The 24,510-nt window shown below is 43.4% G+C and overlaps 1 protein-coding gene across 1 annotated transcript in view; it reads left to right on the top strand.

Annotated features, from left to right (window-relative positions):
- Nucleotides 1-22,819, top strand: part of LOC134466782 (uncharacterized) — a 39,186-nt gene extending 16,367 nt beyond the window's left edge. The window contains exons 21-62 of the mRNA XM_063220659.1: nucleotides 97-242; nucleotides 401-695; nucleotides 786-951; nucleotides 1,218-1,486; nucleotides 1,645-1,790; nucleotides 1,949-2,243; nucleotides 2,334-2,499; nucleotides 2,766-3,037; nucleotides 3,197-3,342; nucleotides 3,502-3,796; nucleotides 3,888-4,053; nucleotides 4,320-4,591; nucleotides 4,748-4,893; nucleotides 5,052-5,352; nucleotides 5,443-5,608; nucleotides 5,875-6,146; nucleotides 6,305-6,450; nucleotides 6,610-6,910; nucleotides 7,001-7,166; nucleotides 7,433-7,701; nucleotides 7,880-8,025; nucleotides 8,184-8,484; nucleotides 8,575-8,740; nucleotides 9,007-9,275; nucleotides 9,454-9,599; nucleotides 9,758-10,058; nucleotides 10,149-10,314; nucleotides 10,581-10,852; nucleotides 11,011-11,156; nucleotides 11,316-11,616; nucleotides 11,708-11,873; nucleotides 12,140-12,408; nucleotides 12,587-12,732; nucleotides 12,891-13,191; nucleotides 13,282-13,447; nucleotides 16,090-16,358; nucleotides 18,065-18,210; nucleotides 18,375-18,675; nucleotides 18,848-19,010; nucleotides 19,949-20,217; nucleotides 20,755-20,849; nucleotides 21,683-22,819. Coding sequence (XP_063076729.1) covers nucleotides 97-242; nucleotides 401-695; nucleotides 786-951; nucleotides 1,218-1,486; nucleotides 1,645-1,790; nucleotides 1,949-2,243; nucleotides 2,334-2,499; nucleotides 2,766-3,037; nucleotides 3,197-3,342; nucleotides 3,502-3,796; nucleotides 3,888-4,053; nucleotides 4,320-4,591; nucleotides 4,748-4,893; nucleotides 5,052-5,352; nucleotides 5,443-5,608; nucleotides 5,875-6,146; nucleotides 6,305-6,450; nucleotides 6,610-6,910; nucleotides 7,001-7,166; nucleotides 7,433-7,701; nucleotides 7,880-8,025; nucleotides 8,184-8,484; nucleotides 8,575-8,740; nucleotides 9,007-9,275; nucleotides 9,454-9,599; nucleotides 9,758-10,058; nucleotides 10,149-10,314; nucleotides 10,581-10,852; nucleotides 11,011-11,156; nucleotides 11,316-11,616; nucleotides 11,708-11,873; nucleotides 12,140-12,408; nucleotides 12,587-12,732; nucleotides 12,891-13,191; nucleotides 13,282-13,447; nucleotides 16,090-16,358; nucleotides 18,065-18,210; nucleotides 18,375-18,675; nucleotides 18,848-19,010; nucleotides 19,949-20,217; nucleotides 20,755-20,849; nucleotides 21,683-22,048 — 9,272 coding nt within the window. The 3' untranslated portion in view covers nucleotides 22,049-22,819. The remainder of the gene's footprint in view (nucleotides 1-96; nucleotides 243-400; nucleotides 696-785; nucleotides 952-1,217; nucleotides 1,487-1,644; nucleotides 1,791-1,948; nucleotides 2,244-2,333; nucleotides 2,500-2,765; nucleotides 3,038-3,196; nucleotides 3,343-3,501; nucleotides 3,797-3,887; nucleotides 4,054-4,319; nucleotides 4,592-4,747; nucleotides 4,894-5,051; nucleotides 5,353-5,442; nucleotides 5,609-5,874; nucleotides 6,147-6,304; nucleotides 6,451-6,609; nucleotides 6,911-7,000; nucleotides 7,167-7,432; nucleotides 7,702-7,879; nucleotides 8,026-8,183; nucleotides 8,485-8,574; nucleotides 8,741-9,006; nucleotides 9,276-9,453; nucleotides 9,600-9,757; nucleotides 10,059-10,148; nucleotides 10,315-10,580; nucleotides 10,853-11,010; nucleotides 11,157-11,315; nucleotides 11,617-11,707; nucleotides 11,874-12,139; nucleotides 12,409-12,586; nucleotides 12,733-12,890; nucleotides 13,192-13,281; nucleotides 13,448-16,089; nucleotides 16,359-18,064; nucleotides 18,211-18,374; nucleotides 18,676-18,847; nucleotides 19,011-19,948; nucleotides 20,218-20,754; nucleotides 20,850-21,682) is intronic.
- Nucleotides 22,820-24,510: the final 1,691 nt, after the last annotated feature.

The following is a 24,510-nucleotide window of genomic DNA, read 5'->3' as shown; positions in this document are numbered from 1 at the left end:
TTATTGCACACATTTGTTCCTGCAAATTCAACAGATTGCTTTGCATCTAATTCCCCATTTATGAGGCATTTTTCCCCCTACTTTTTTCCCTTTAAGATTCCCTCCCATTCCCACAAACGCTTCAAGAAGTTGAGGTTCCAGTGCTGGGCAACAGACAGTGCAACTGCCTAAATGGAGTTGGAAGTATCACAGACAACATGATCTGTGCTGGACTACTCAATGGAGGAAAAGATGCATGCCAGGTACTGTAGTGGATAAGTCCATGTACCTTAACAGGGCAATAGATTGCTGTGAGATATTGTAGTGCACTGTTCTTAATACATTGCCAATAAAGTTTGTGCCAATGTAGATTAGAAAATTTGCTGCATATTCATAATTGAGACATTCTTGTCTTTTAAAGGGTGATTCAGGAGGTCCAATGGTGAGCCAGCAGGATAAGAAGTGGGTCCAGTCTGGTGTCGTTAGCTGGGGCTTTGGCTGTGCTCGACCTGAACTTCCTGGAGTTTACGCAAGAGTGTCCAACTTCCAGTCCTGGATCAGTTCCAGAATCCAGAGTGATGCTCCTGGATTTGTTGTTTTTGCCACTTCTGGACCTGATGCTGACAGTGGCTTCACCTGCCCTGGACTTCCACCTCCGCCTGGCCCTTCCCCACTTCCAACCACCACAGCACCCACAACCAGTCTCTCAGCTGATGGTATGTGGACATCCAGTTGACGTATTTTTATTGTCAATTTACCATTGATATTGTATCAGAAGGTGGCATTACTATGTTCTGTTGTTTCAGTGTGTGGCACAACTTCGGTGAACCCCAGGATAGTTGGAGGAGAAGATGCTCCTGTAGGCAGTTGGCCCTGGCAGGTTAGCCTGCACGGCTCTGGGGGATCACATTTCTGTGGGGGATCACTCATCAACAAGGAATGGGTCATCTCTGCTGCCCATTGCTTCTCCAGGTTAGTTGGGGCATGGAGTGAATGATATAGAAAGAGGGTTTTTAACTTGATGGTTTCTGAGAAAATGTAGTCATCGTTTAATGATCATGTAGAGGGTGTTTCAAAACACAACAGTATAATGAATTTGTAGGCACAGTGGCAAGAAGTAATGCACTATATATGATTTATGAATAATTTCAGAAGACTCATGTTTCTTAGTTAATGTTTACAAATGCATAATTATGCATGATTTCAGAAAGCTTACAAATTTTACATCCTTTTTTCAGTGCCAATCCAGCTGGGTTGACAGTGTACTTGGGTCGGCAGGCACAGCAGAGCAGCAATCCAAACGAAGTGTCCAGAAGCGTGATCCAAATCGTCTTGCATCCCGACTATGACACTCAAACATTCGACAATGACATTGCTCTGCTGAAACTCAGTTCTCCTGTTCAGTTTACTGACTTCATCAGACCAGTTTGTCTGGCAGCCAGTGGCAGTGTCTTCAACAATGGCACAGACAGCTGGGTGACTGGATGGGGCACCATTGGAGAAGGCGGTAAGTCATCACTGTGAATAAGGGGCAAAGTAACAGTCCGACAACGTGTAACATGATTATAGCTAATGCACACATTTGTTCCTGCAAATTCGACAGATTGCTTTGCATCTAATTCCCCATTTATGAGGCATTTTTCCCCCTACTTTTTTCCCTTTAAGATTCCCTCCCATTCCCACAAACGCTTCAAGAAGTTGAGGTTCCAGTGCTGGGCAACAGACAGTGCAACTGCCTAAATGGAGTTGGAAGTATCACAGACAACATGATCTGTGCTGGACTACTCAATGGAGGAAAAGATGCATGCCAGGTATTGTAGTGGATAAGTCCATGTACCTTAACAGGGCAATAGATTGCTGTGAGATATTGTAGTGCACTGTTCTTAATACATTGCCTATAAAGGTTGTGCCAATGTAGATCAGACAATTTGCTGCATATTCATAATTGAGACATTCTTGTCTTTTAAAGGGTGATTCAGGAGGTCCAATGGTGAGCCAGCAGGATAAGAAGTGGGTCCAGTCTGGTGTCGTTAGCTGGGGCTTTGGCTGTGCTCGACCTGAACTTCCTGGAGTTTACGCAAGAGTGTCCAACTTCCAGTCCTGGATCAGTTCCAGAATCCAGAGTGATGCTCCTGGATTTGTTGTTTTTGCCACTTCTGGACCTGATGCTGACAGTGGCTTCACCTGCCCTGGACTTCCACCTCCGCCTGGCCCTTCCCCACTTCCAACCACCACAGCACCCACAACCAGTCTCTCAGCTGATGGTATGTGGACATCCAGTTGACGTATTTTTATTGTTAATTTACCATCGATATTGTATCAGAATGTGGCATTACTATGTTCTGTTCTTTCAGTGTGTGGCACGACTCCGGTGAACCCCAGGATAGTTGGAGGAGAAGATGCTCCTGCAGGCAGTTGGCCCTGGCAGGTTAGCCTGCACGGCTCTGGGGGATCACATTTCTGTGGGGGATCACTCATCAACAAGGAATGGGTCATCTCTGCTGCCCATTGCTTCTCCAGGTTAGTTGGGGCATGGAGTGAATGATATAGAAAGAGCGTTTTTAACTTGATGGTTTCTGAGAAAATGTAGTCAATGTTTAATGATCATATAGAGGGTGTTTCAAAACACGACAGTATAATGAATTTGTAGGCACATTTGCAAGAAGTAATGTTCTGTATATGATTTATACATAATTTCAGAAGACTCATGTTTCTTAGTTAATGTTTACAAATGCATAATTATGCACGATTTCAGAAACCTTACAAATTCCCCATCCTTTTTTCAGTGCCAATCCAGCTGCGTTGACAGTGTACTTGGGTCGGCAGGCACAGCAGAGCAGCAATCCAAACGAAGTGTCCAGAAGCGTGATCCAAATCGTCTTGCATCCCAACTATGACACTCAAACATTCGACAATGACATTGCTCTGCTGAAACTCAGTTCTCCTGTTCAGTTTACTGACTTCATCAGACCAGTTTGTCTGGCAGCCAGTGGCAGTGTCTTCAACAATGGCACAGATAGCTGGGTGACTGGATGGGGCACCATCGGAGAAGGTGGCGGTAAGTCATCACTGTGAATGAGGGGCAAAGTAACAGTCCGCCAATGTGTAATATGATTATAGCTAATGCACACATTTGTTCCTGCAAATTTGACAGATTGCTTTGCATCTAGTTCCCCATTTATGAGGGATTTTTCCCCCCTACTTTTTCCCCTTTAAGATTCCCTCCCATTCCCACAAACGCTTCAAGAAGTTGAGGTTCCAGTGCTGGGCAACAGACAGTGCAACTGCCTAAATGGGGTTGGAAGTATCACAGACAACATGATCTGTGCTGGACTACTCAATGGAGGAAAAGATGCATGCCAGGTATTGTAGTGGATAAGTCCATGTACCTTAACAGGGCAACAGATTGCTGTGAGATATTGTAGTGCACTGTTCTTAATACATTGCCAATTAAGGTTATGACAATGTAGATCAGAAAATTTGCTGCATATTCATAATTGAGACATTCTTGTCTTTTTAAAGGGTGATTCAGGAGGTCCAATGGTGAGCCAGCAGGATAAGAAGTGGGTCCAGTCTGGGGTTGTTAGCTGGGGCTTTGGCTGTGCTCGACCTGAACTTCCTGGAGTTTACGCAAGAGTGTCCAACTTCCAGTCCTGGATCAGTTCCAGAATCCAGAGTGATGCCCCTGGATTTGTTGTTTTTGCCACCTCTGGACCTGATGCTGACAGTGGCTTCACCTGCCCTGGACTTCCACCTCCACCTGGCCCTTCCCCACTTCCAACCACCACAGCACCCACAACCAGTCTCTCAGCTGATGGTATGTGGACATCCAGTTGACGTATTTTTATTTTTTAATTTACCATTGATATTGTATGAGAAGGTGGCATTACTATGTTCTGTTGTTTTAGTGTGTGGCACGACTCCGGTGAACCCCAGGATAGTTGGAGGAGAAGATGCTCCTGTAGGCAGTTGGCCCTGGCAGGTTAGCCTGCACGGCTCTGGGGGATCACATTTCTGTGGGGGATCACTCATCAACAAGGAATGGGTCATCTCTGCTGCCCATTGCTTCTCCAGGTTAGTTGGGGCATGGAGTGAATGATATAGAAAGAGCGTTTTTAACTCGATGGTTTCTGAGAAAATGTAGCCATTGTTTAATAATCATGTAGAGGGTGTTTCAAAACACGACAGTATAATGAATTTGTAGGCACAGTGGCAAGAAGTAATGTACTGTATATGATTCATAAATAATTTCAGAAGACTCATGTTTCTTAGTTAATGTTTACAAATGCATAATTATGCATGATTTCAGAAACCTTACAAATTCCCCATCCTTTTTTCAGTGCCAATCCAGCTGGGTTGACAGTGTACTTGGGTCGGCAGGCACAGCAGAGCAGCAATCCAAACGAAGTGTCCAGAAGCGTGATCGAAATCGCCTTGCATCCCAACTATGACACTCAAACATTCGACAATGACATTGCTCTGCTGAAACTCAGTTCTCCTGTTCAGTTTACTGACTTCATCAGACCAGTTTGTCTGGCAGCCAGTGGCAGTGTCTTCAACAATGGCACAGATAGCTGGGTGACTGGATGGGGCACCATTGGAGAAGGCGGCGGTAAGTCATCACTGTGAATGAGGGGCAAAGTAACAGTCCACCAACGTGTAATATGATTGTAGCTAATGCACACATTTGTTCCTGCAAATTCGACAGATTGCTTTGCATCTAATTCCCCATTTATGAGGCATTTTTTTCTGCTTTTTTCCCTTTAAGATTCCCTCCCATTCCCACAAACGCTTCAAGAAGTCGAGGTTCCAGTGCTGGGCAACAGACAGTGCAACTGCCTAAATGGAGTTGGAAGTATCACAGACAACATGATCTGTGCTGGACTACTCAATGGAGGAAAAGATGCATGCCAGGTATTGTAGTGGATAAGTCCATGTACCTTAATAGGGCCACATATTGCTGTGAGATATTGTATTGCACTGTTCTTAATACATTGCCAATTAAGGTTGTGCCAATGTAGATTAGAAAATGTGCTGCATATTCATAATTGAGACATTCTTGTCTTTTAAAGGGTGATTCGGGAGGTCCAATGGTGAGCCAGCATGATAAGAAGTGGGTCCAGTCTGGGGTTGTTAGCTGGGGCTTCGGCTGTGCTCGACCTGAACTTCCTGGAGTTTACGCAAGAGTGTCCAACTTCCAGTCCTGGATCAGTTCCAGAATCCAGAGTGATGCTCCTGGATTTGTTGTTTTTGCCACTTCTGGACCCGATGCTGAAAGTGGCTTCACCTGCCCTGGACTTCCACCTCCACCTCCGCCTGGCCCTTCCCCACTTCCAACCACCACAGCACCCACAACCAGTCTCTCAGCTGATGGTATGTGGACATCCAGTTGACGTATTTTTATTGTTAATTTACCATTGATATTGTATCAGAAGGTGGCATTACTATATTCTGTTGTTTCAGTGTGTGGCACAACTCTGGTGAACCCCAGGATAGTTGGAGGAGAAGATGCTCCTGCAGGCAGTTGGCCCTGGCAGGTTAGCCTGCACGGCTCTGGGGGATCACATTTCTGTGGGGGATCACTCATCAACAAGGAATGGGTCATCTCTGCTGCCCATTGCTTCTCCAGGTTAGTTGGGGCATGGAGTGAATGATATAGAAAGAGGGTTTTTAACTTGATGGTTTCTGAGAAAATGTAGTCATTGTTTAATAATCATGTAGAGGGTGTTTCAAAACACGACATTATAATGAATTTGTATGCACATTTGCAAGAAGTAATGTACTGTATATGATTTATAAATAATTTCAGAAGACTCATGTTTCTTAGTTAATGTTTACAAATGCATCATTATGCATGATTTCAGAAACCTTGCTAATTCTACATCCTTTTTTCAGTGCCAATCCAGCTGGGTTGACAGTGTACTTGGGTCGGCAGGCACAGCAGAGCAGCAATCCAAACGAAGTGTCCAGAAGCGTGATCCAAATCGTCTTGCATCCCAACTATGACACTCAAACATTCGACAATGACATTGCTCTGCTGAAACTCAATTCTCCTGTTCAGTTTACTGACTTCATCAGACCAGTTTGTCTGGCAGCCAGTGGCAGTGTCTTCAACAATGGCACAGACAGCTGGGTGACTGGATGGGGAACCATTGGAGAAGGCGGCGGTAAGTCATCACTGTCAATAAGGGGCAAAGTAACAGTCCGCCAACGTGTAATATGATTATAGCTAATGCACACATTTGTTCCTGCAAATTTGACAGATTGCTTTGCATCTAATTCCCCATTCATGAGGCATTCCCCCCCCTACTTTTTTCCCTTTAAGATTCCCTTCCATTCCCACAAACGCTTCAAGAAGTCGAGGTTCCAGTGCTGGGCAACAGACAGTGCAACTGCCTAAATGGAGTTGGAAGTATCACAGACAACATGATCTGTGCTGGACTACTCAATGGAGGAAAAGATGCATGCCAGGTATTGTAGTGGATAAGTCCATGTACTTTAACAGGGCAACAGATTGCTGTGAGATATTGTAGTGCACTGTTCTTAATACATTGCCAATTAAGGTTGTGCCAATGTAGATCAGAAAATTTGCTGCATATTCATAATTGAGACATTCTTGTCTTTTTAAAGGGTGATTCAGGAGGTCCAATGGTGAGCCAGCAGGATAAGAAGTGGGTCCAGTCTGGGGTTGTTAGCTGGGGCTTTGGCTGTGCTCGACCTGAACTTCCTGGAGTTTACGCAAGAGTGTCCAACTTCCAGTCCTGGATCAGTTCCAGAATCCAGAGTGATGCTCCTGGATTTGTTGTTTTTGCCACCTCTGGACCTGATGCTGACAGTGGCTTCACTTGCCCTGGACTTCCACCTCCACCTCCGCCTGGCCCTTCCCCACTTCCAACCACCACAGCACCCACAACCAGTCTCTCAGCTGATGGTATGTGGACATCCAGTTGACATATTTTTATAGTTAATTTACCATTGATATTGTATCAGGAGGTGGCATTACTATGTTCTGTTGTTTCAGTGTGTGGCACAACTCCGGTGAACCCCAGGATAGTTGGAGGAGAAGATGCTCCTGCAGGCAGTTGGCCATGGCAGGTTAGCCTGCACGGCTCTGGGGGATCACATTTCTGTGGGGGATCACTCATCAACAAGGAATGGGTCATCTCTGCTGCCCATTGCTTCTCCAGGTTAGTTGGGGCATGGAGTGAATGATATAGAAAGTGGGGTTTTAAGTTGATGGTTTCTGAGAAAATGTAGTCATCGTTTAATGATCATGTTGAGGGTGTTTCAAAACATGACAGAATAATGAATTTGTAGGCACAGTGGCAAGAAGTAATGCACTGTATATGATTTATAAATAATTTCAGAAGACTCATGTTTCTTAGTTAATGTTTACAAATGCATAATTATGCATGATTTCAGAAACCTTACAAATTTTACATCCTTTTTTCAGTGCCAATCCAGCTGGGTTGACAGTGTACTTGGGTCGACAGGCACAGCAGAGCAGCAATCCAAACGAAGTGTCCAGAAGCGTGATCCAAATCGTCTTGCATCCCAACTATGACACTCAAACATTCGACAATGACATTGCTCTGCTGAAACTCAGTTCTCCTGTTCAGTTTACTGACTTTATCAGACCAGTTTGTCTGGCAGCCAGTGGCAGTGTCTTCAACAATGGCACAGACAGCTGGGTGACTGGATGGGGCACCATTGGAGAAGGCGGTAAGTCATCACTGTGAATAAGGGGCAAAGAAACAGTCCACCAACGTGTAAAATGATTATAGCTAATGCACACATTTGTTCCTGCAAATTTGACAGATTACTTAACATCTTACTCCCCATTTATGAGGCATTTTTTATTTTATTTTTTAATTAAAAAAAAAACTTTTTTCCCTTTAAGATTCCCTCCCATTCCCACAAACGCTTCAAGAAGTCGAGGTTCCAGTGCTGGGCAACAGACAGTGCAACTGCTTAAATGGAGTTGGAAGTATCACAGACAACATGATCTGTGCTGGACTACTCAATGGAGGAAAAGATGCATGCCAGGTATTGTAGTGGATAAGTCCATGTAACTTAACAGGGCAACAGATTGCTGTGAGATATTGTAGTGCACTGTTCTTAATACATTGCCAATAACGTTTGTGCCAATGTAGATTAGAAAATGTGCTGCATATTCATAATTGAGACATTTTTGTCTTTTAAAGGGTGATTCAGGAGGTCCAATGGTGAGCCAGCAGGATAAGAAGTGGGTCCAGTCTGGGGTTGTTAGCTGGGGCTTTGGCTGTGCTCGACCTGAACTTCCTGGAGTTTACGCAAGAGTGTCCAACTTCCAGTCCTGGATCAGTTCCAGAATTCAGAGTGATGCTCCTGGATTTGTTGTTTTTGCCACCTCTGGACCTGATGCTGACAGTGGCTTCACCTGCCCTGGACTTCCACCTCCACCTCCGCCTGGCCCTTCCCCACTTCCAACCACCACAGCACCCACAACCAGTCTCTCAGCTGATGGTATGTGGACATCCAGTTGACATATTTTTATTGTTAATTTACCATTGATATTGTATGAGAAGGTGGCATTACTATGTTCTGTTGTTTCAGTGTGTGGCACGACTCCGGTCAACCCCAGGATAGTTGGAGGAGAAGATGCTCCTGCAGGCAGTTGGCCCTGGCAGGTTAGCCTGCACGGCTCTGGGGGATCACATTTCTGTGGGGGATCACTCATCAACAAGGAATGGGTCATCTCTGCTGCCCATTGCTTCTCCAGGTTAGTTGGGGCATGGAGTGAATGATATAGAAAGAGCGTTTTTAACTTGATGGTTTCTGAGAAAATGTAGTCATTGTTTAATAATCATGTAGAGGGTGTTTCAAAACACGACAGTATAATGAATTTGTAGGCACATTTGCAAGAAGTAATGTACTGTATATGATTTATAAATAATTTCAGAAGACTCATGTTTCTTAGTCAATGTTTACAAATGCATCATTATGCATGATTTCAGAAACCTTGCTAATTCTACATCCTTTTTTCAGTGCCAATCCAGCTGGGTTGACAGTGTACTTGGGTCGGCAGGCACAGCAGAGCAGCAATCCAAACGAAGTGTCCAGAAGCGTGATCCAAATCGTCTTGCATCCCAACTATGACACTCAAACATTCGACAATGACATTGCTCTGCTGAAACTCAGTTCTCCTGTTCAGTTTACTGACTTCATCAGACCAGTTTGTCTGGCAGCCAGTGGCAGTGTCTTCAACAATGGCACAGACAGCTGGGTGACTGGATGGGGCACCATTGGAGAAGGCGGTAAGTCATCACTGTGAATAAGGGGCAAAGTAACAGTCCACCAACGTGTAAAATGATTAAAGCTAATGCACACATTTGTTCCTGCAAATTTGACAGATTACTTAACATCTTACTCCCCATTCATGAGGCATTTTTTCTTTTATTTTTTAATTAAAAAAAAACCTTTTTTCCCTTTAAGATTCCCTCCCATTCCCACAAACGCTTCAAGAAGTCGAGGTTCCAGTGCTGGGCAACAGACAGTGCAACTGCCTAAATGGAGTTGGAAGTATCACAGACAACATGATCTGTGCTGGACTACTCAATGGAGGAAAAGATGCATGCCAGGTATTGTAGTGGATAAGTCCATGTAACTTAACAGGGCAACAGATTGCTGTGAGATATTGTAGTGCACTGTTCTTAATACATTGCCAATAACGTTTGTGCCAATGTAGATTAGAAAATGTGCTGCATATTCATAATTGAGACATTTTTGTCTTTTAAAGGGTGATTCAGGAGGTCCAATGGTGAGCCAGCAGGATAAGAAGTGGGTCCAGTCTGGGGTTGTTAGCTGGGGCTTTGGCTGTGCTCGACCTGAACTTCCTGGAGTTTACGCAAGAGTGTCCAACTTCCAGTCCTGGATCAGTTCCAGAATTCAGAGTGATGCTCCTGGATTTGTTGTTTTTGCCACCTCTGGACCTGATGCTGACAGTGGCTTCACCTGCCCTGGACTTCCACCTCCACCTCCGCCTGGCCCTTCCCCACTTCCAACCACCACAGCACCCACAACCAGTCTCTCAGCTGATGGTATGTGGACATCCAGTTGACATATTTTTATTGTTAATTTACCATTGATATTGTATGAGAAGGTGGCATTACTATGTTCTGTTGTTTCAGTGTGTGGCACGACTCCGGTCAACCCCAGGATAGTTGGAGGAGAAGATGCTCCTGCAGGCAGTTGGCCCTGGCAGGTTAGCCTGCACGGCTCTGGGGGATCACATTTCTGTGGGGGATCACTCATCAACAAGGAATGGGTCATCTCTGCTTCCCATTGCTTCTCCAGGTTAGTTGGGGCATGGAGTGAATGATATAGAAAGAGGGTTTTTAACTTGATGGTTTCTGAGAAAATGTAGTCATTGTTTAATAATCATGTAGAGGGTGTTTCAAAACACGACAGTATAATGAATTTGTAGGCACATTTGCAAGAAGTAATGTACTGTATATGATTTATAAATAATTTCAGAAGACTCATGTTTCTTAGTCAATGTTTACAAATGCATCATTATGCATGATTTCAGAAACCTTGCTAATTCTACATCCTTTTTTCAGTGCCAATCCAGCTGGGTTGACAGTGTACTTGGGTCGGCAGGCACAGCAGAGCAGCAATCCAAACGAAGTGTCCAGAAGCGTGATCCAAATCGTCTTGCATCCCAACTATGACACTCAAACATTCGACAATGACATTGCTCTGCTGAAACTCAGTTCTCCTGTTCAGTTTACTGACTTCATCAGACCAGTTTGTCTGGCAGCCAGTGGCAGTGTCTTCAACAATGGCACAGACAGCTGGGTGACTGGATGGGGCACCATTGGAGAAGGCGGCGGTAAGTCATCACTGTGAATAAGGGGCAAAGTAACAATCCGCCAACGTGTAATATGATTATAGCTAATGCACACATTTGTTCCTGCAAATTTGACAGATTGCTTTGCATCTAATTCCCCATTCATGAGGCATTTCTCCCCTTACTTTTTTCCCTTTAAGATTCCCTCCCATTCCCACAAACGCTTCAAGAAGTCGAGGTTCCAGTGCTGGGCAACAGACAGTGCAACTGCCTAAATGGAGTTGGAAGTATCACAGACAACATGATCTGTGCTGGACTACTCAATGGAGGAAAAGATGCATGCCAGGTATTCTAGTGGATAAGTCCATGTACTTTAACAGGGCAACAGATTGCTGTGAGATATTGTAGTGCACTGTTCTTAATACATTGCCAATTAAGGTTGTGCCAATGTAGATCAGAAAATTTGCTGCATATTCATAATTGAGACATTCTTGTCTTTTTAAAGGGTGATTCAGGAGGTCCAATGGTGAGCCAGCAGGATAAGAAGTGGGTCCAGTCTGGGGTTGTTAGCTGGGGCTTTGGCTGTGCTCGACCTGAACTTCCTGGAGTTTACGCAAGAGTGTCCAACTTCCAGTCCTGGATCAGTTCCAGAATCCAGAGTGATGCTCCTGGATTTGTTGTTTTTGCCACCTCTGGACCTGATGCTGACAGTGGCTTCACCTGCCCTGGACTTCCACCTCCACCTCCGCCTGGCCCTTCCCCACTTCCAACCACCACAGCACCCACAACCAGTCTCTCAGCTGATGGTATGTGGACATCCAGTTGACATATTTTTTATAGTTAATTTACCATTGATATTGTATCAGGAGGTGGCATTACTATGTTCTGTTGTTTCAGTGTGTGGCACTACTCCGGTGAACCCCAGGATAGTTGGAGGAGAAGATGCTCCTGCAGGCAGTTGGCCCTGGCAGGTTAGCCTGCACGGCTCTGGGGGATCACATTTCTGTGGGGGATCACTCATCAACAAGGAATGGGTCATCTCTGCTTCCCATTGCTTCTCTAGGTTAGTTGGGGCATGGAGTGAATGATATAGAAAGTGGGTTTTTAAGTTGATGGTTTCTGAGAAAATGTAGTCATCGTTTAATCATCATGTAGAGGGTATTTCAAAACCTGACAGTATAATGAATTTGTAGGCACAGTGGCAAGAAGTAATGCACTGTATATGATTTATAAATAATTTCAGAAGACTCATGTTTCTTAGTTAATGTTTACAAATGCATAATTATGCATGATTTCAGAAACCTTACAAATTTTACATCCTTTTTTCAGTGCCAATCCAGCTGGGTTGACAGTGTACTTGGGTCGACAGGCACAGCAGAGCAGCAATCCAAACGAAGTGTCCAGAAGCGTGATCCAAATCGTCTTGCATCCCAACTATGACACTCAAACATTCGACAATGACATTGCTCTGCTGAAACTCAGTTCTCCTGTTCAGTTTACTGACTTTATCAGACCAGTTTGTCTGGCAGCCAGTGGCAGTGTCTTCAACAATGGCACAGACAGCTGGGTGACTGGATGGGGCACCATTGGAGAAGGCGGTAAGTCATCACTGTGAATAAGGGGCAAAGTAACAGTCCACCAACGTGTAAAATGATTATAGCTAATGCACACATTTGTTCCTGCAAATTTGACAGATTACTTAACATCTTACTCCCCATTTATGAGGCATTTTTTATTTTATTTTTTAATTTAAAAAAAAACTTTTTTCCCTTTAAGATTCCCTCCCATTCCCACAAACGCTTCAAGAAGTCGAGGTTCCAGTGCTGGGCAACAGACAGTGCAACTGCCTAAATGGAGTTGGAAGTATCACAGACAACATGATCTGTGCTGGACTACTCAATGGAGGAAAAGATGCATGCCAGGTATTGTAGTGGATAAGTCCATGTAACTTAACAGGGCAACAGATTGCTGTGAGATATTGTAGTGCACTGTTCTTAATACATTGCCAATAACGTTTGTGCCAATGTAGATTAGAAAATGTGCTGCATATTCATAATTGAGACATTCTTGTCTTTTAAAGGGTGATTCAGGAGGTCCAATGGTGAGCCAGCAGGATAAGAAGTGGGTCCAGTCTGGGGTTGTTAGCTGGGGCTTTGGCTGTGCTCGACCTGAACTTCCTGGAGTTTACGCAAGAGTGTCCAACTTCCAGTCCTGGATCAGTTCCAGAATTCAGAGTGATGCTCCTGGATTTGTTGTTTTTGCCACCTCTGGACCTGATGCTGACAGTGGCTTCACCTGCCCTGGACTTCCACCTCCACCTCCGCCTGGCCCTTCCCCACTTCCAACCACCACAGCACCCACAACCAGTCTCTCAGCTGATGGTATGTGGACATCCAGTTGACATATTTTTATTGTTAATTCACCATTGATATTGTATGAGAAGGTGGCATTACTATGTTCTGTTGTTTCAGTGTGTGGCACGACTCCGGTGAACCCCAGGATAGTTGGAGGAGAAGATGCTCCTGCAGGCAGTTGGCCCTGGCAGGTTAGCCTGCACGGCTCTGGGGGATCACATTTCTGTGGGGGATCACTCATCAACAAGGAATGGGTCATCTCTGCTGCCCATTGTTTCTCCAGGTTAGTTGGGGCATGGAGTGAATGATATAGAAAGAGGGTTTTTAACTTGATGGTTTCTGAGAAAATGTAGCCATTGTTTAATGATCATGTAGAGGGTGTTTCAAAACATGACAGTATAATGAATTTGTAGGCAGAGTGGCAAGAAGTAATGTACTGTATATCAGTGACGTGCGCTGGGATTTATGGCTGGTGAGGCAACTTTTTCAATATCAGATTTTCAAATAAATAATTGCTAAATAGGCCTACCGACAAGTTCCATATGTCATAGCAGCTTTCTTAACATAAGGTAGGCCTACATATTTTGACATAAGCTTACTGCATTTCCGCAGAGAAAATGCTATTAGATCTCTCTCTCACACACACACACACACACACACACACACACACACACACACACACACACACACACACACGATTCAAACAGTGGTCTCACATAAACCACACAGCACAAATGTGGACAGCAGAGCAGAGCAGAGGAGAGGAGAGTAGTGGAGAGGAGAGGAGAGAAGAGGAGAGGAGAGAAGGGGAGGGGAGAGGAGAGGAGGAGAGAAGAGGAGAGAGGAGATGAGAGAGGAGGAGAGGGGAGGAGAAGAGAGAGGAGAAGAGATGAGAGGAGAAAGGAGGAGGAGTGGAGAGGAGGAGGAGAGGAGCTCAAGGAGAGGAGAGGAGAGGAGAATAGAGAAGAGGAGAGGAGATGGGAAAAGAGAGGACAGGAGAGGAGATGGGAAAAGAGAGGAGAGGGGGAGAGGAAAGGAGAGAAGAGAGGAGAGGGGGAGAGGAAAGGAGAGGAAAGGAGAGGAGGGGAGAGGAGAGGAGAGGAGAGGAGAGGAGAGGAGAGGAGAAAAGGAGGGGAGAAGAGGTGGTAGGTGAGGGGAGAGTAGTGGAGAGTGTAAGCTCCTTCACAGCCCACTGCTCTCACACACACACACACACACACAGGATTCAAACAGTGATCTCACATAAACCACACAGCAGCAGCAATGTAGACTGAGCATCACGGCGGATGCTCAAGACACACAGGATTCAAAACATGGTGTCATATAGACCGCTGAGCACCACGGCGAACAAACCGGTGTGATAGCTTTTGTAATACGAACTGGATTCTCGTGCAAATGTAGGCCTACATCTACTTGTACGAGGCTACGGCAAACGATGTGGGACAAAGGTGTGGCAGGAAGCGAATGTCAACGTAAACAGATATTACACACGCTTCGATATGGTCACCAAATATTTTGGGACTGTCATTTCTGTTATGCCTACACCTTGGAATTAAATCAGAGTCTTGTAGTTACACGGGTATATTTGATTTACCTCAACGGTACCCTGTACTCAACTTTACAAACAGTTACCGGGCACATGAGAATCCGGTGCCCATCACAAGAGCTACCACACTGGACAGAATCACGGCGGATTCTCTCCCTCCCCACGGGTCTCACAAACACAGGCTTCACACACATAGGAAATTGGTCTTACCTGAACTCGTGCATCAGGTCCATGCGCCGCTCTTTTCCTTCACTTTGGCGTTGTGCATGCTAACGTTACTTTAGCCGGTGCTGTTCATCCAAAGCCCCAAACGTCGCCCCAAACGTCCAAAGCAATTTGGCATTGAATATGAGTAGCCGCGAGGATTTGTGTTTCGTGAGGCTCCTTAGTCCTTAGTAAATTGTTAAGTCGTAAAATCCCATGCGAATGGTCTTCCACACATTCTCGCCGGTTGCAAACAAGACACAGGGGAAACAACAATATTTTCTGCAGTGTTGTACCACTCACTTTGAAATGATCGGGTAGTTATTCTGACCGGTCACCTGAGTAGCAAACCCTTCAGCTCTGTCGGTCCTCCATTCTTTATCACATATTTTCCCCTTGGAAATCCAACTTTGAGAATGCTCTTAGTTTCGTTATGAAATCCACTTGTAGCAGTCAACGTGAACAAGCTAGCCAACAACACCGACTGACTGTATTGTGAACTTCAGATTCGCTATGACGTAACTGTCCAGCAAGACTCAACACCAGAAGGAGTCTGCGGCCAGGCTACTGCTCGCCTCACCATTGTATCTTTCAGTGGGCGTTATGCCAAAGCGTCCAGAGTAAAGAAATGATAATCACACGTAGAAAATATTTAAAAAATATCAGGAAATGAGGGCACACCATACATACTTCTATTAAGTGTATAAAAACGTGTAATACAATATTACCAGGTTGCATTCACAGAACGAGCAACATGGCGCATGCGCGCAAGCTTGTTAACGAGGGATTGCGCAATCCGGGGTGAGGCCAGTTCAGAGTTGCCCCAAATTCAGCGTATTCGGAGCAATTTGACATGAAATGGGCAAATATTACGATTTTGGCCACGGAAATGATTGAAAATGAGTGAAACTGTTTAAATACTGCTCAAATGGTAGTTATGGTGCAGATGCTCGAAAACAATAGCTGTTATTGTTACTATTATTCATTAACTGCATCTCATGATTCTCATCTGGAGCTGGTGAGGCCGTGCCTCCCCTGCCGTATTGGAGTGCACGTGCCTGCTGTATATACTATATAAATCATTTCTGAAGACTCAGGTTTTCATAGTTAATGTTTACAAATGCATAATTATGCATGATTTCAGAAACCTTACAAATTCTACATCGTTTTTTCAGTGCCAATCCAGCTGGGTTGACAGTGTACTTGGGTCGGCAGGCACAGCAGAGCAGCAATCCAAACGAAGTGTCCAGAAGCGTGATCCAAATCGTCTTGCATCCCAACTATGACACTCAAACATTCGACAATGACATTGCTCTGCTGAAACTCAGTTCTCCTGTTCAGTTTACTGACTTCGTCAGACCAGTTTGTCTGGCAGCTAGTGGCAGTGTGTTCAACAATGGCACAGGCAGCTGGGTGACTGGATGGGGCACCATTGGAGAAGGCGGTAAGTCATCACTGTGAATAAGGGGCAAAGTAAAATTGTGTGAATATATCACAGCTACCATACAATTTCAGACTTCAAACACTTTCGGGATGATCCCGTACAGGCGGCCTAGACGGCCTTGAACCTACCTTCACATTTATAAGAGTGATTCTACGATTCGCCTACGCTTTTGGCAAAGCAAAATGTCAATTATCAGTATTTTGTTCCCACTAAATGACCTAGATGTTTACATAGTGTATATATTTAAGTTTCCAAACAAACAAATTGCCCAGCTTAATCTTAAATCATTTGATAAATACTCTAATGAAAGCAAACATTTGCTTGATTATTTTGTCAACAGTGTTATGGACAAATACTATGTCATTTCAAAAATATATAAAAATACTTAAATGTATTTGTTGTAAATGTATTTAATGTATAAAATGAAACAACATACGTTTGAAAGTGCTTATGTCCCTTAGCAGTAATGTTGTCATTAATCTGTGCAACTGATATAGAAAATGTGATTGTTGAGCTTCATAAGTAGGATTTTATGATTCACTGTGATACAGACTGACACATTTTTCATTATAAATCCCTGTAACGTCTGATTTGAATTTAGTCACCCTCCTTACACAAGACTTCCTTCTCCAGAGATAATCCCTAGTGTCTGTTCATAGGATTTTTCCAACACATAAGGGATCAATAGCTCAAAAACACTTTCAAAACAGTCAACCGTGTTACTCAACTGTGTTACGGTCAACAGTGCAGGGGAACAAGTCGCCACTTTTTTCGGAGAAAAAACAGAGCAGACCAACCCATCTCCCTAGAACACAAATTATTTAGTTTGTCTGTCAATATGGAGATTAATTGGCAAAAACATACTCTTCCTCCACTGTCATCAGTGTTGCCAGATTGGGCTGGTTCCCGCCCAATTGGTCTGCTTAGGATGGCCGTGTGTAAAATGGCATTTATCAGAAATTTTTATGGTGTTGTGCTAACTGAGGACCTCAGAAGTTCCACCACAACACCTTAATCAATTCATGTATTTGTATGCTTTATCTGTGTTTTTCTAAATGTGATTTCTAATTCAGATTCTTATGAATATGTTGATAACACAGTTGACAGGCAATTTTCCCGCTATGAGAACGTGAAAAAGAATGGATTAAATTATGGAAGGATGGAGCTCAAAACTTACCAAAAAGTCTTCCCATATCCTGCCAAAGGTTATGACATCACGTGATGTTATTCGTATGGCCTAAGACCAAAACATTACTGATTTATGGTGGGGGTTTCAGACCATGACACGGTTAACACAGTTTTCGTGGACACACACAAAATGGCAAATTTCATGTATAATGGAAAGGACAGTGGTCTTTCTGACAGTTTTGTCATATTGTGATGATTACTGTGAATCAACATTTGCAATCATCTTGGGCAAAACAAGTTTCTTTACATGCTAATATGAAGAGTGAATCTGACATTTGGAAAACGGAACGGCATGAAAACGCCCAAAACCAGTATTAAATATTCATTCTTGCTGAGGGAAATAATGCCATGTCTACACTTTCTGTATTATATGAAAGATAAACGTGTGCTAATGTCCAAAACATAATTGGATGCAGTTAATAGTTAGTGGAATTGGCAAATAAAATCCATGGACTTAAAAGCGTAGCCGATTCGTAGAATCACTCATAAAATTGTTTTTACTTTCTTTTCTTCTTTAGATCCCCTTCCATTTCCTCAAACTCTTCAAGAAGTTGAGATTCCAGTGCTTGGCAACAGACAGTGCAACTGCCTGAATGGGATTGGAAGTATCACAGACAACATGATCTGTGCTGGACTACTCAATGGAGGAAAAGATGCATGCCAGGTATTGTAGTGGATATGTCCATGTTCAATTCTTCCGATTCAACGGAGGAAAAGATTATGAGATATTGTACCCCACATCTCTCAAAACATTACCAATAAACAACATGTCCAACTAGAGAAGATGATTTGCTGCATAATCCTAATAGTGCATTTATGTTTTCATAGGGTGATTCGGGCGGTCCGATGGTGAGCCAGCAGGATAAGAAGTGGGTTCAGTCTGGGGTTGTTAGCTGGGGCTTTGGCTGTGCTCGACCTGAACTTCCTGGAGTTTACGCAAGAGTGTCCAACTTCCAGTCCTGGATCAGTTCCAGAATCCAGAGTGATGCTCCTGGATTTGTGACGTTCTCCAGCCCTGGACCCGATGCTGACAATACTTTCACCTGCCCTGGTGTTTCGACTCCACCTACCACTGTTTCACAGACGTCCAAGCCCATGAATTCCACTGTTGCAAACAGAATTACCCCAGGTACTGTGTGTAGATGAGTAGAGTAGAGAGTAGAATAGAATTTTTTTTTATTTTATTTTTTTACTTTTTTAAAATTCTCATTGCATATGCCACCATTTCAATGTTGTCATCTTATTATAACATTTTCATCTCTTGTTCGCCTCTTCCAACTCTATGTTAACTGTTTCACCAGTGTGCGGACGTGCACCTCTCAACACAAAGACCAAAGCTGAGGGGAGCATGACCGCTGGCCGGTGGCCGTGGATGGTCAGTATTCAGAGACGGGGAGTCCACATGTGCGCCGGGTCCATGCTCACTGAGGAGTTTGTGATGACCTCAGCTGATTGTTTTAACAGGTAAGGAACATTTTCAAGTGCTGTTGCCAGAGGTACAATAATTATTATATTTGAACCATTATTTGGCCCTCTGTATGATCAATACATTTTCATTCAGTTGCCTTAATTAACCCCTTAGCGCAGCACCTATGTTACAACCTTACTGTCACCAAAATTGTAATGTCTTTGTCTTAATCTGTTACCTAAGGCTCTCGGCACTGTCATAGCAATGTTGTTATGATGTAGTTGAGTATTTTCAGCAAATAGTGAATAGACCCCATCTGCAGTAAGAGGCTACAGGGTTTTTTTGGACATTGGACCCTTGATTTCACATTATAACATCATGTTCTAGTCACCCCTGTATGTTGTGTATCAGTTGGAGCTCTGCCGAAGATATTCAGACATGAAACAACTTCCTATGGGCAGGCACAAACTATGCTGCTTTTAATTTAATAATTACGGTACACTACCACTCGTAACGCGCAGGTGGATTGCTTGTTTGGAAACGTATTGGATTTGCGGGTAATACAGTTTTTTAAAGTTAAAGGCGAATGTGACGTCACGTCACAAACATCTGGCCAGTCTTTCAAAAATTGTATTACCCACAAATGTGAGAAGTTTCCAAACTAGCAATCCACCTACATGTACAATGGTAGCGTACAGAAGTTAATAAATTAAAAACACCTTATATGTTGTGCCTTCAAAAAATGGCTTTTCATGGATATAACCAAACCGAATATCTTCGCAATGACAGCAATGACAAGGGCCGTGACGGATGCTTAGGAAAAGTGTCATTGTCTGTCTGTGTCTGTGTGCAATACGTAATGTAAGTCTCCCTACTTAGGTAAAGTGTGTCTCTGTCTGAGTGCAATAAATTAAGTCTCCTTATTTTATGTATACTGCTAGACACCTTAATTTCCTTCGGGATTAATAACAGTACTCTGCTCTTCTTTTTCCAGCTCTGTGAACTTTGTCGAATGGAGAGTGATGGTCGGACAGCAGCCGCAGGGCAACGCATCTGACACCTTCATGTTATCTGCCGGTCTGGCCAACATCACCGTCAGCAAGCAAGCAAACTCCCCCAACATTGCCGTGCTGCAACTCGCAGCCTCTATGGAGCTCAGCGACTATGTCCAGTCTCTGTGCATGGATGTGGACAATGAGCGGGCCTTCCCAGTTGGTTCCACCTGCTGGGTTGCTGGATGGGGAGACAGGCATGGGAACATGGGTAAGGTGTTTTTTCCCCAGTGGCGTCACATAGTAACTCCAAATTTAAAGGGAAGGAAATACTATGTGATACACTTGAAGATGATGTCTGTACTTATATCGCAATTGGTAACCTACAGTATGAATAAAAAAAACCTTAATTATTTTTTTTAAGGTGCACTGTGCAGGGAATGGTCAAAAAAGGTACTGCAACTATGCTGCTCATTGAAACTGGGTTGCCTATTGACAAAATGTATCTTTTTATGAAAGTTTACTAAGTAATAAACTAATATTCTCTAGTATGGCCCAAGCACAGTCATTTTTGCAGCTAAAAATGTCTATTTCTGGAAATTCAAAATGGCGGACCATGGAGAAGATCCCCCTTTTCATGTATGAAAAGTGCAAAAGTGCAGAAAAATAATCCAAAAGGACTGAAAAATAATAATATAATTATATTAATAAGAAGAAAAGTGATTCAAATTGGCCAAGTTTTTTCAGCGAATGTACCCGAAAATGCAAATTACCACTTAAATGATCACTTTGTGTTGTACCCTAACAGACATGGTAATGTCAGAGATGGAGGCCACTGTGATGGACTGTGGGGAGGACTCCTCTTCAGGGACCATCTGCACCTCATACATGGACATACGACAGGTGAGGCTCACAAGCTGTGGCACACAACTTTTAACACATTACATTACGGCTGCTTTCAAAATGGAAGGCAGCAGTTCAGTGACTCCCTCCCTGAATAGACAGTTGTATTATAAGATATGACATCGGTCGTAAAGGACTTGTCTAAAACATTTGTTTCGAACGACACTAGCTTAACATATTACATTACGACTGCATTCAAAATGGAAGGCAGCAGTTCAATGACTCCCTCCCTGAATAGTCAGTTGTATTATAAGATATAACATCGGTCGTAAAGGCCTTGTCTAAAACGTTTGTTTCGAACGGCACTAGCTAGAGCGCCTCCCTGGCACGTTGGTGCGTATATGATGTTACACCACTGCTATGGTTGAAGTTACGTTTCTGACGTTAGTGCTTAGGTCAATTGACTAGTGTGAGACTAATAGACGACGAAAGCGTAAATCAGGCTATAAGCAGATTGAGCAACATTATATTTAGATTCTACAATTTTGATTTCTAAAGACAATTTTAAGGTACTACATCATTAAAAATATTTGGGTCAATGCCGTTTTTTTGGGCTCAGACATCAGGTGGTATAACCAGAGCTAATGCCCAAACATGAATAAGTAACTGGTAATGAATGTACTGCAGTGAATATGCTTCTTAGATAATATACTAAAAACAAAAACAATCCATTTAATCCATATAATGGTGGCATTAGCTGTGGTTGCGCCACCTTGACGTGTGCTACTACTAAAACATCATTGACCAATATACTTTTATAGAAGAACTGAGAATCTGAAATAAAATCATTCATTCATTCATTCATTCATTCATTCATTCATTCATTCACACAGGGAGATGTTGGGAGCCCGTTGATGTGCAAATCGGACCAGTCGTGGTACCAGGCCGCCACCATCATGACCGTCCCTGGGGCGGGCCGCTCTCGCGCTCAGCCCACACTACTCTCCTTCACCAAGCCCTCCGAGTTCGGCGAGTTCCTCAGAGAGACCGTGGGAGACCTGCCGTCCCCGCTTGCCCCCACTACCCCGGCAACCGCCACCACTACCACCACCACCACCACCACCAAGACGACTGTCGTCATGACAACTGACGGCGGCAGCGACGTGAGCGTGCTCGACCACTCGGCTCCTCCCACATCCCTCTCTCTGCTCCTGTGCCTTGTCTCGGCTTTGCTCTCCCTAGGTCTCTTGACTCATTAAATCCGCACAGTGAATCAACGGGAGTGTTAATTCAACACTTACAGAGTACTCAGGCATCAAATTGACTCTCTAAGTGTTGAATTAACACTGTGGGATTTTTTTTTTTACTGTGCAAAGCGACAATGCATTACTGTATTATGGCGATGTGGTATGACAATGGCATTCTTTAGTATACGTGTATACAATACATGTATTAACAATGAAGCATGATGTTTACACAAGAGTTGTACAAATGTTTTGAGAACAAAGTGAATGTATCTTTACTCTTTTTCAGGGTATACACATAATATGTGGACATTGTGAAGGAAATACTAATATTTAACTTTATACTTATATTTAACTGTCATATATAATGTATATAGATTTGTTGACAGCACAAGACATGTATACAGTACATGCACAATAGCAACATAAAGACCAAAGACTACGCTAGGTTAAAAATGCTTTTAGACAGATAATACAATAATAATCTCTTTTAGACACCGTATAATGTACAGCATGAACATACAGTAAGAATTTTGGCATCTGCTGCCACAGACACATGAGGTGCAATGTTACACTCATTTATTTCATGTCTCCTTTCTTACAATGCCAACCTTGAATGTCACCTCCTGTTCCAGAAAAAGTATTTTGAATTGTTGTCTACTTGGCTTTGCTTTCCATTCATTTGTCTGTGTCATGTGGTTATGTTGTCAAATGTCTTTGTGGTTGTGAAATACTGTGCATGTCTGGGTAACTTAATCTGAAGTAAAAATGTATTGGATGTGTTTAGCAGGCAACATTGGTGTTATTGTCTTTTTTCTGCAGCAAAATTAGACTCTCAAACTCAGAAACACAAGCGACACACAAGCAAGAGGGCTTTTATTAGACATGTGGTGGGAGTGCGATTCTAGACCAAAATTGCCAGGTGGGCCGAGGTTGGCCCAATATGTTTTTAGGGGGGCACTTTTAATGGAAAAAACGGGTTCAATATTATATTTTTGTATTTTATATTTAGCTATTTCTGTAAAAACAATTATTTTAACCATTGACTATTTCGCACAGGGGTAGTAGTTCAGATACACCGCGCTCTTCCATGTGGTGCATCTCCAGTTGAATAACTTAGAAGGTGAGAAAGTGGATCGCACTCTGATTCTTCTTTTCTTCTTTTTATTTTTGATTTTTTTACATGGCAGCAGAAGTGTAGACAAAGGTTTCGGCTGTTGCCTTCGTCAGACTATTTTGCACAGGGGCCACAACAGGGGCCAGGAGCAATTCTGCAGGGGCCGTGGCCCACCCTGGCCGCCCTTCTAGATCCACATACGGTGGGAGCAGCCTACGTAACTGTATCCAGGCAACTTGAAGGACGGCATCATTGCTACCACATTTCCGGTTTTCATTTTTACTGGGTCTTTAGAGAGACGGCCATTGATATTCATCCGAAGCCTGCAGAGATGCTCCCATCCGCTTTTTGGGGTCAGATTACTGATCACCAAAATCATCACAGATCACTGATCACAGTCAGAATTGCAATCTTTCGATTTGGAATTGGAATCTTTCAGCAGAGGGCGCTTATCAAACACACACAAAAAAGGAAGGTTTGCACCTACACCTGACAAAGACCAGACTGGTCGAAACTTTGTGTTAAATGAACTGGGAGCAGTATCAGTGTGCGTACCTTCTTGCTTTTTTTGTTTGTTTAATCGTGTTTAGTCCAGCACCTGATTTATCTGGATGTGCGCGCATCCAAAACGCTACCGCTTATTCAACAAACAAATTATTTACAGGCTATAGACAATTGACTAATTATCATAATTTGCATATGTAACCTCTCGAGCTGGTATTTGCCGCTATCTTTCATCAATCACCCAACACATTCTGAACTTCACATTACACCACAATTAGCTGCAGCTTTTATCCAAAGCGGCTTACACTTATTTTAAATTCAGGATATTTGTTACAGTAGTTACAGTGTGTGGAGCTAGGTGTCTTGGTCAATGACAACTCAGCCATGGAGTGAGATTTGCAGTGTTAAGTTGGGATTTGAACTTGCAACCTTCTGATCTATAACCCAACTCCTTAACAGGGCTTGACACTGGCACCTGCCAACCGGCCAAATGCTGGTAAAACTTGGCTGTGGCTAGAAATACTTTTAGTGTCACTAGCCAATTTGGCTGCCAGTTTATTCCTATGTATGACATGCGCATCATAGTAGCCTATATTCTGTTGTTTGCCCCTTGTGTATGAATTGTTTTTATTTCAGTTCAAGAAAAAGCTCAGGAACTCCGTTTCTATTTGCTTGATATTCTTCCAAGTAGAAAGCTATACAATGACCCTGCTTTAGCACATCATCTTTTGAGGTTCAACGTACACTATCATGAATATAAAATCTGTGGCTAGTTGAATACCGGAATGGCTAGTGACAAGGTAAAACCACTAGCCACAGTGGCTGGTGGGTGAAATGTTATTGTCAAGCCCTACTC

The sequence above is a fragment of the Engraulis encrasicolus genome, chromosome 17 (assembly GCF_034702125.1).
Source record: "Engraulis encrasicolus isolate BLACKSEA-1 chromosome 17, IST_EnEncr_1.0, whole genome shotgun sequence".
NCBI lineage: Eukaryota > Metazoa > Chordata > Actinopteri > Clupeiformes > Engraulidae > Engraulis > Engraulis encrasicolus.
Note: the sequence above shows the minus strand (reverse complement) of the source record. Positions and strands in the feature narration are given on the sequence as shown.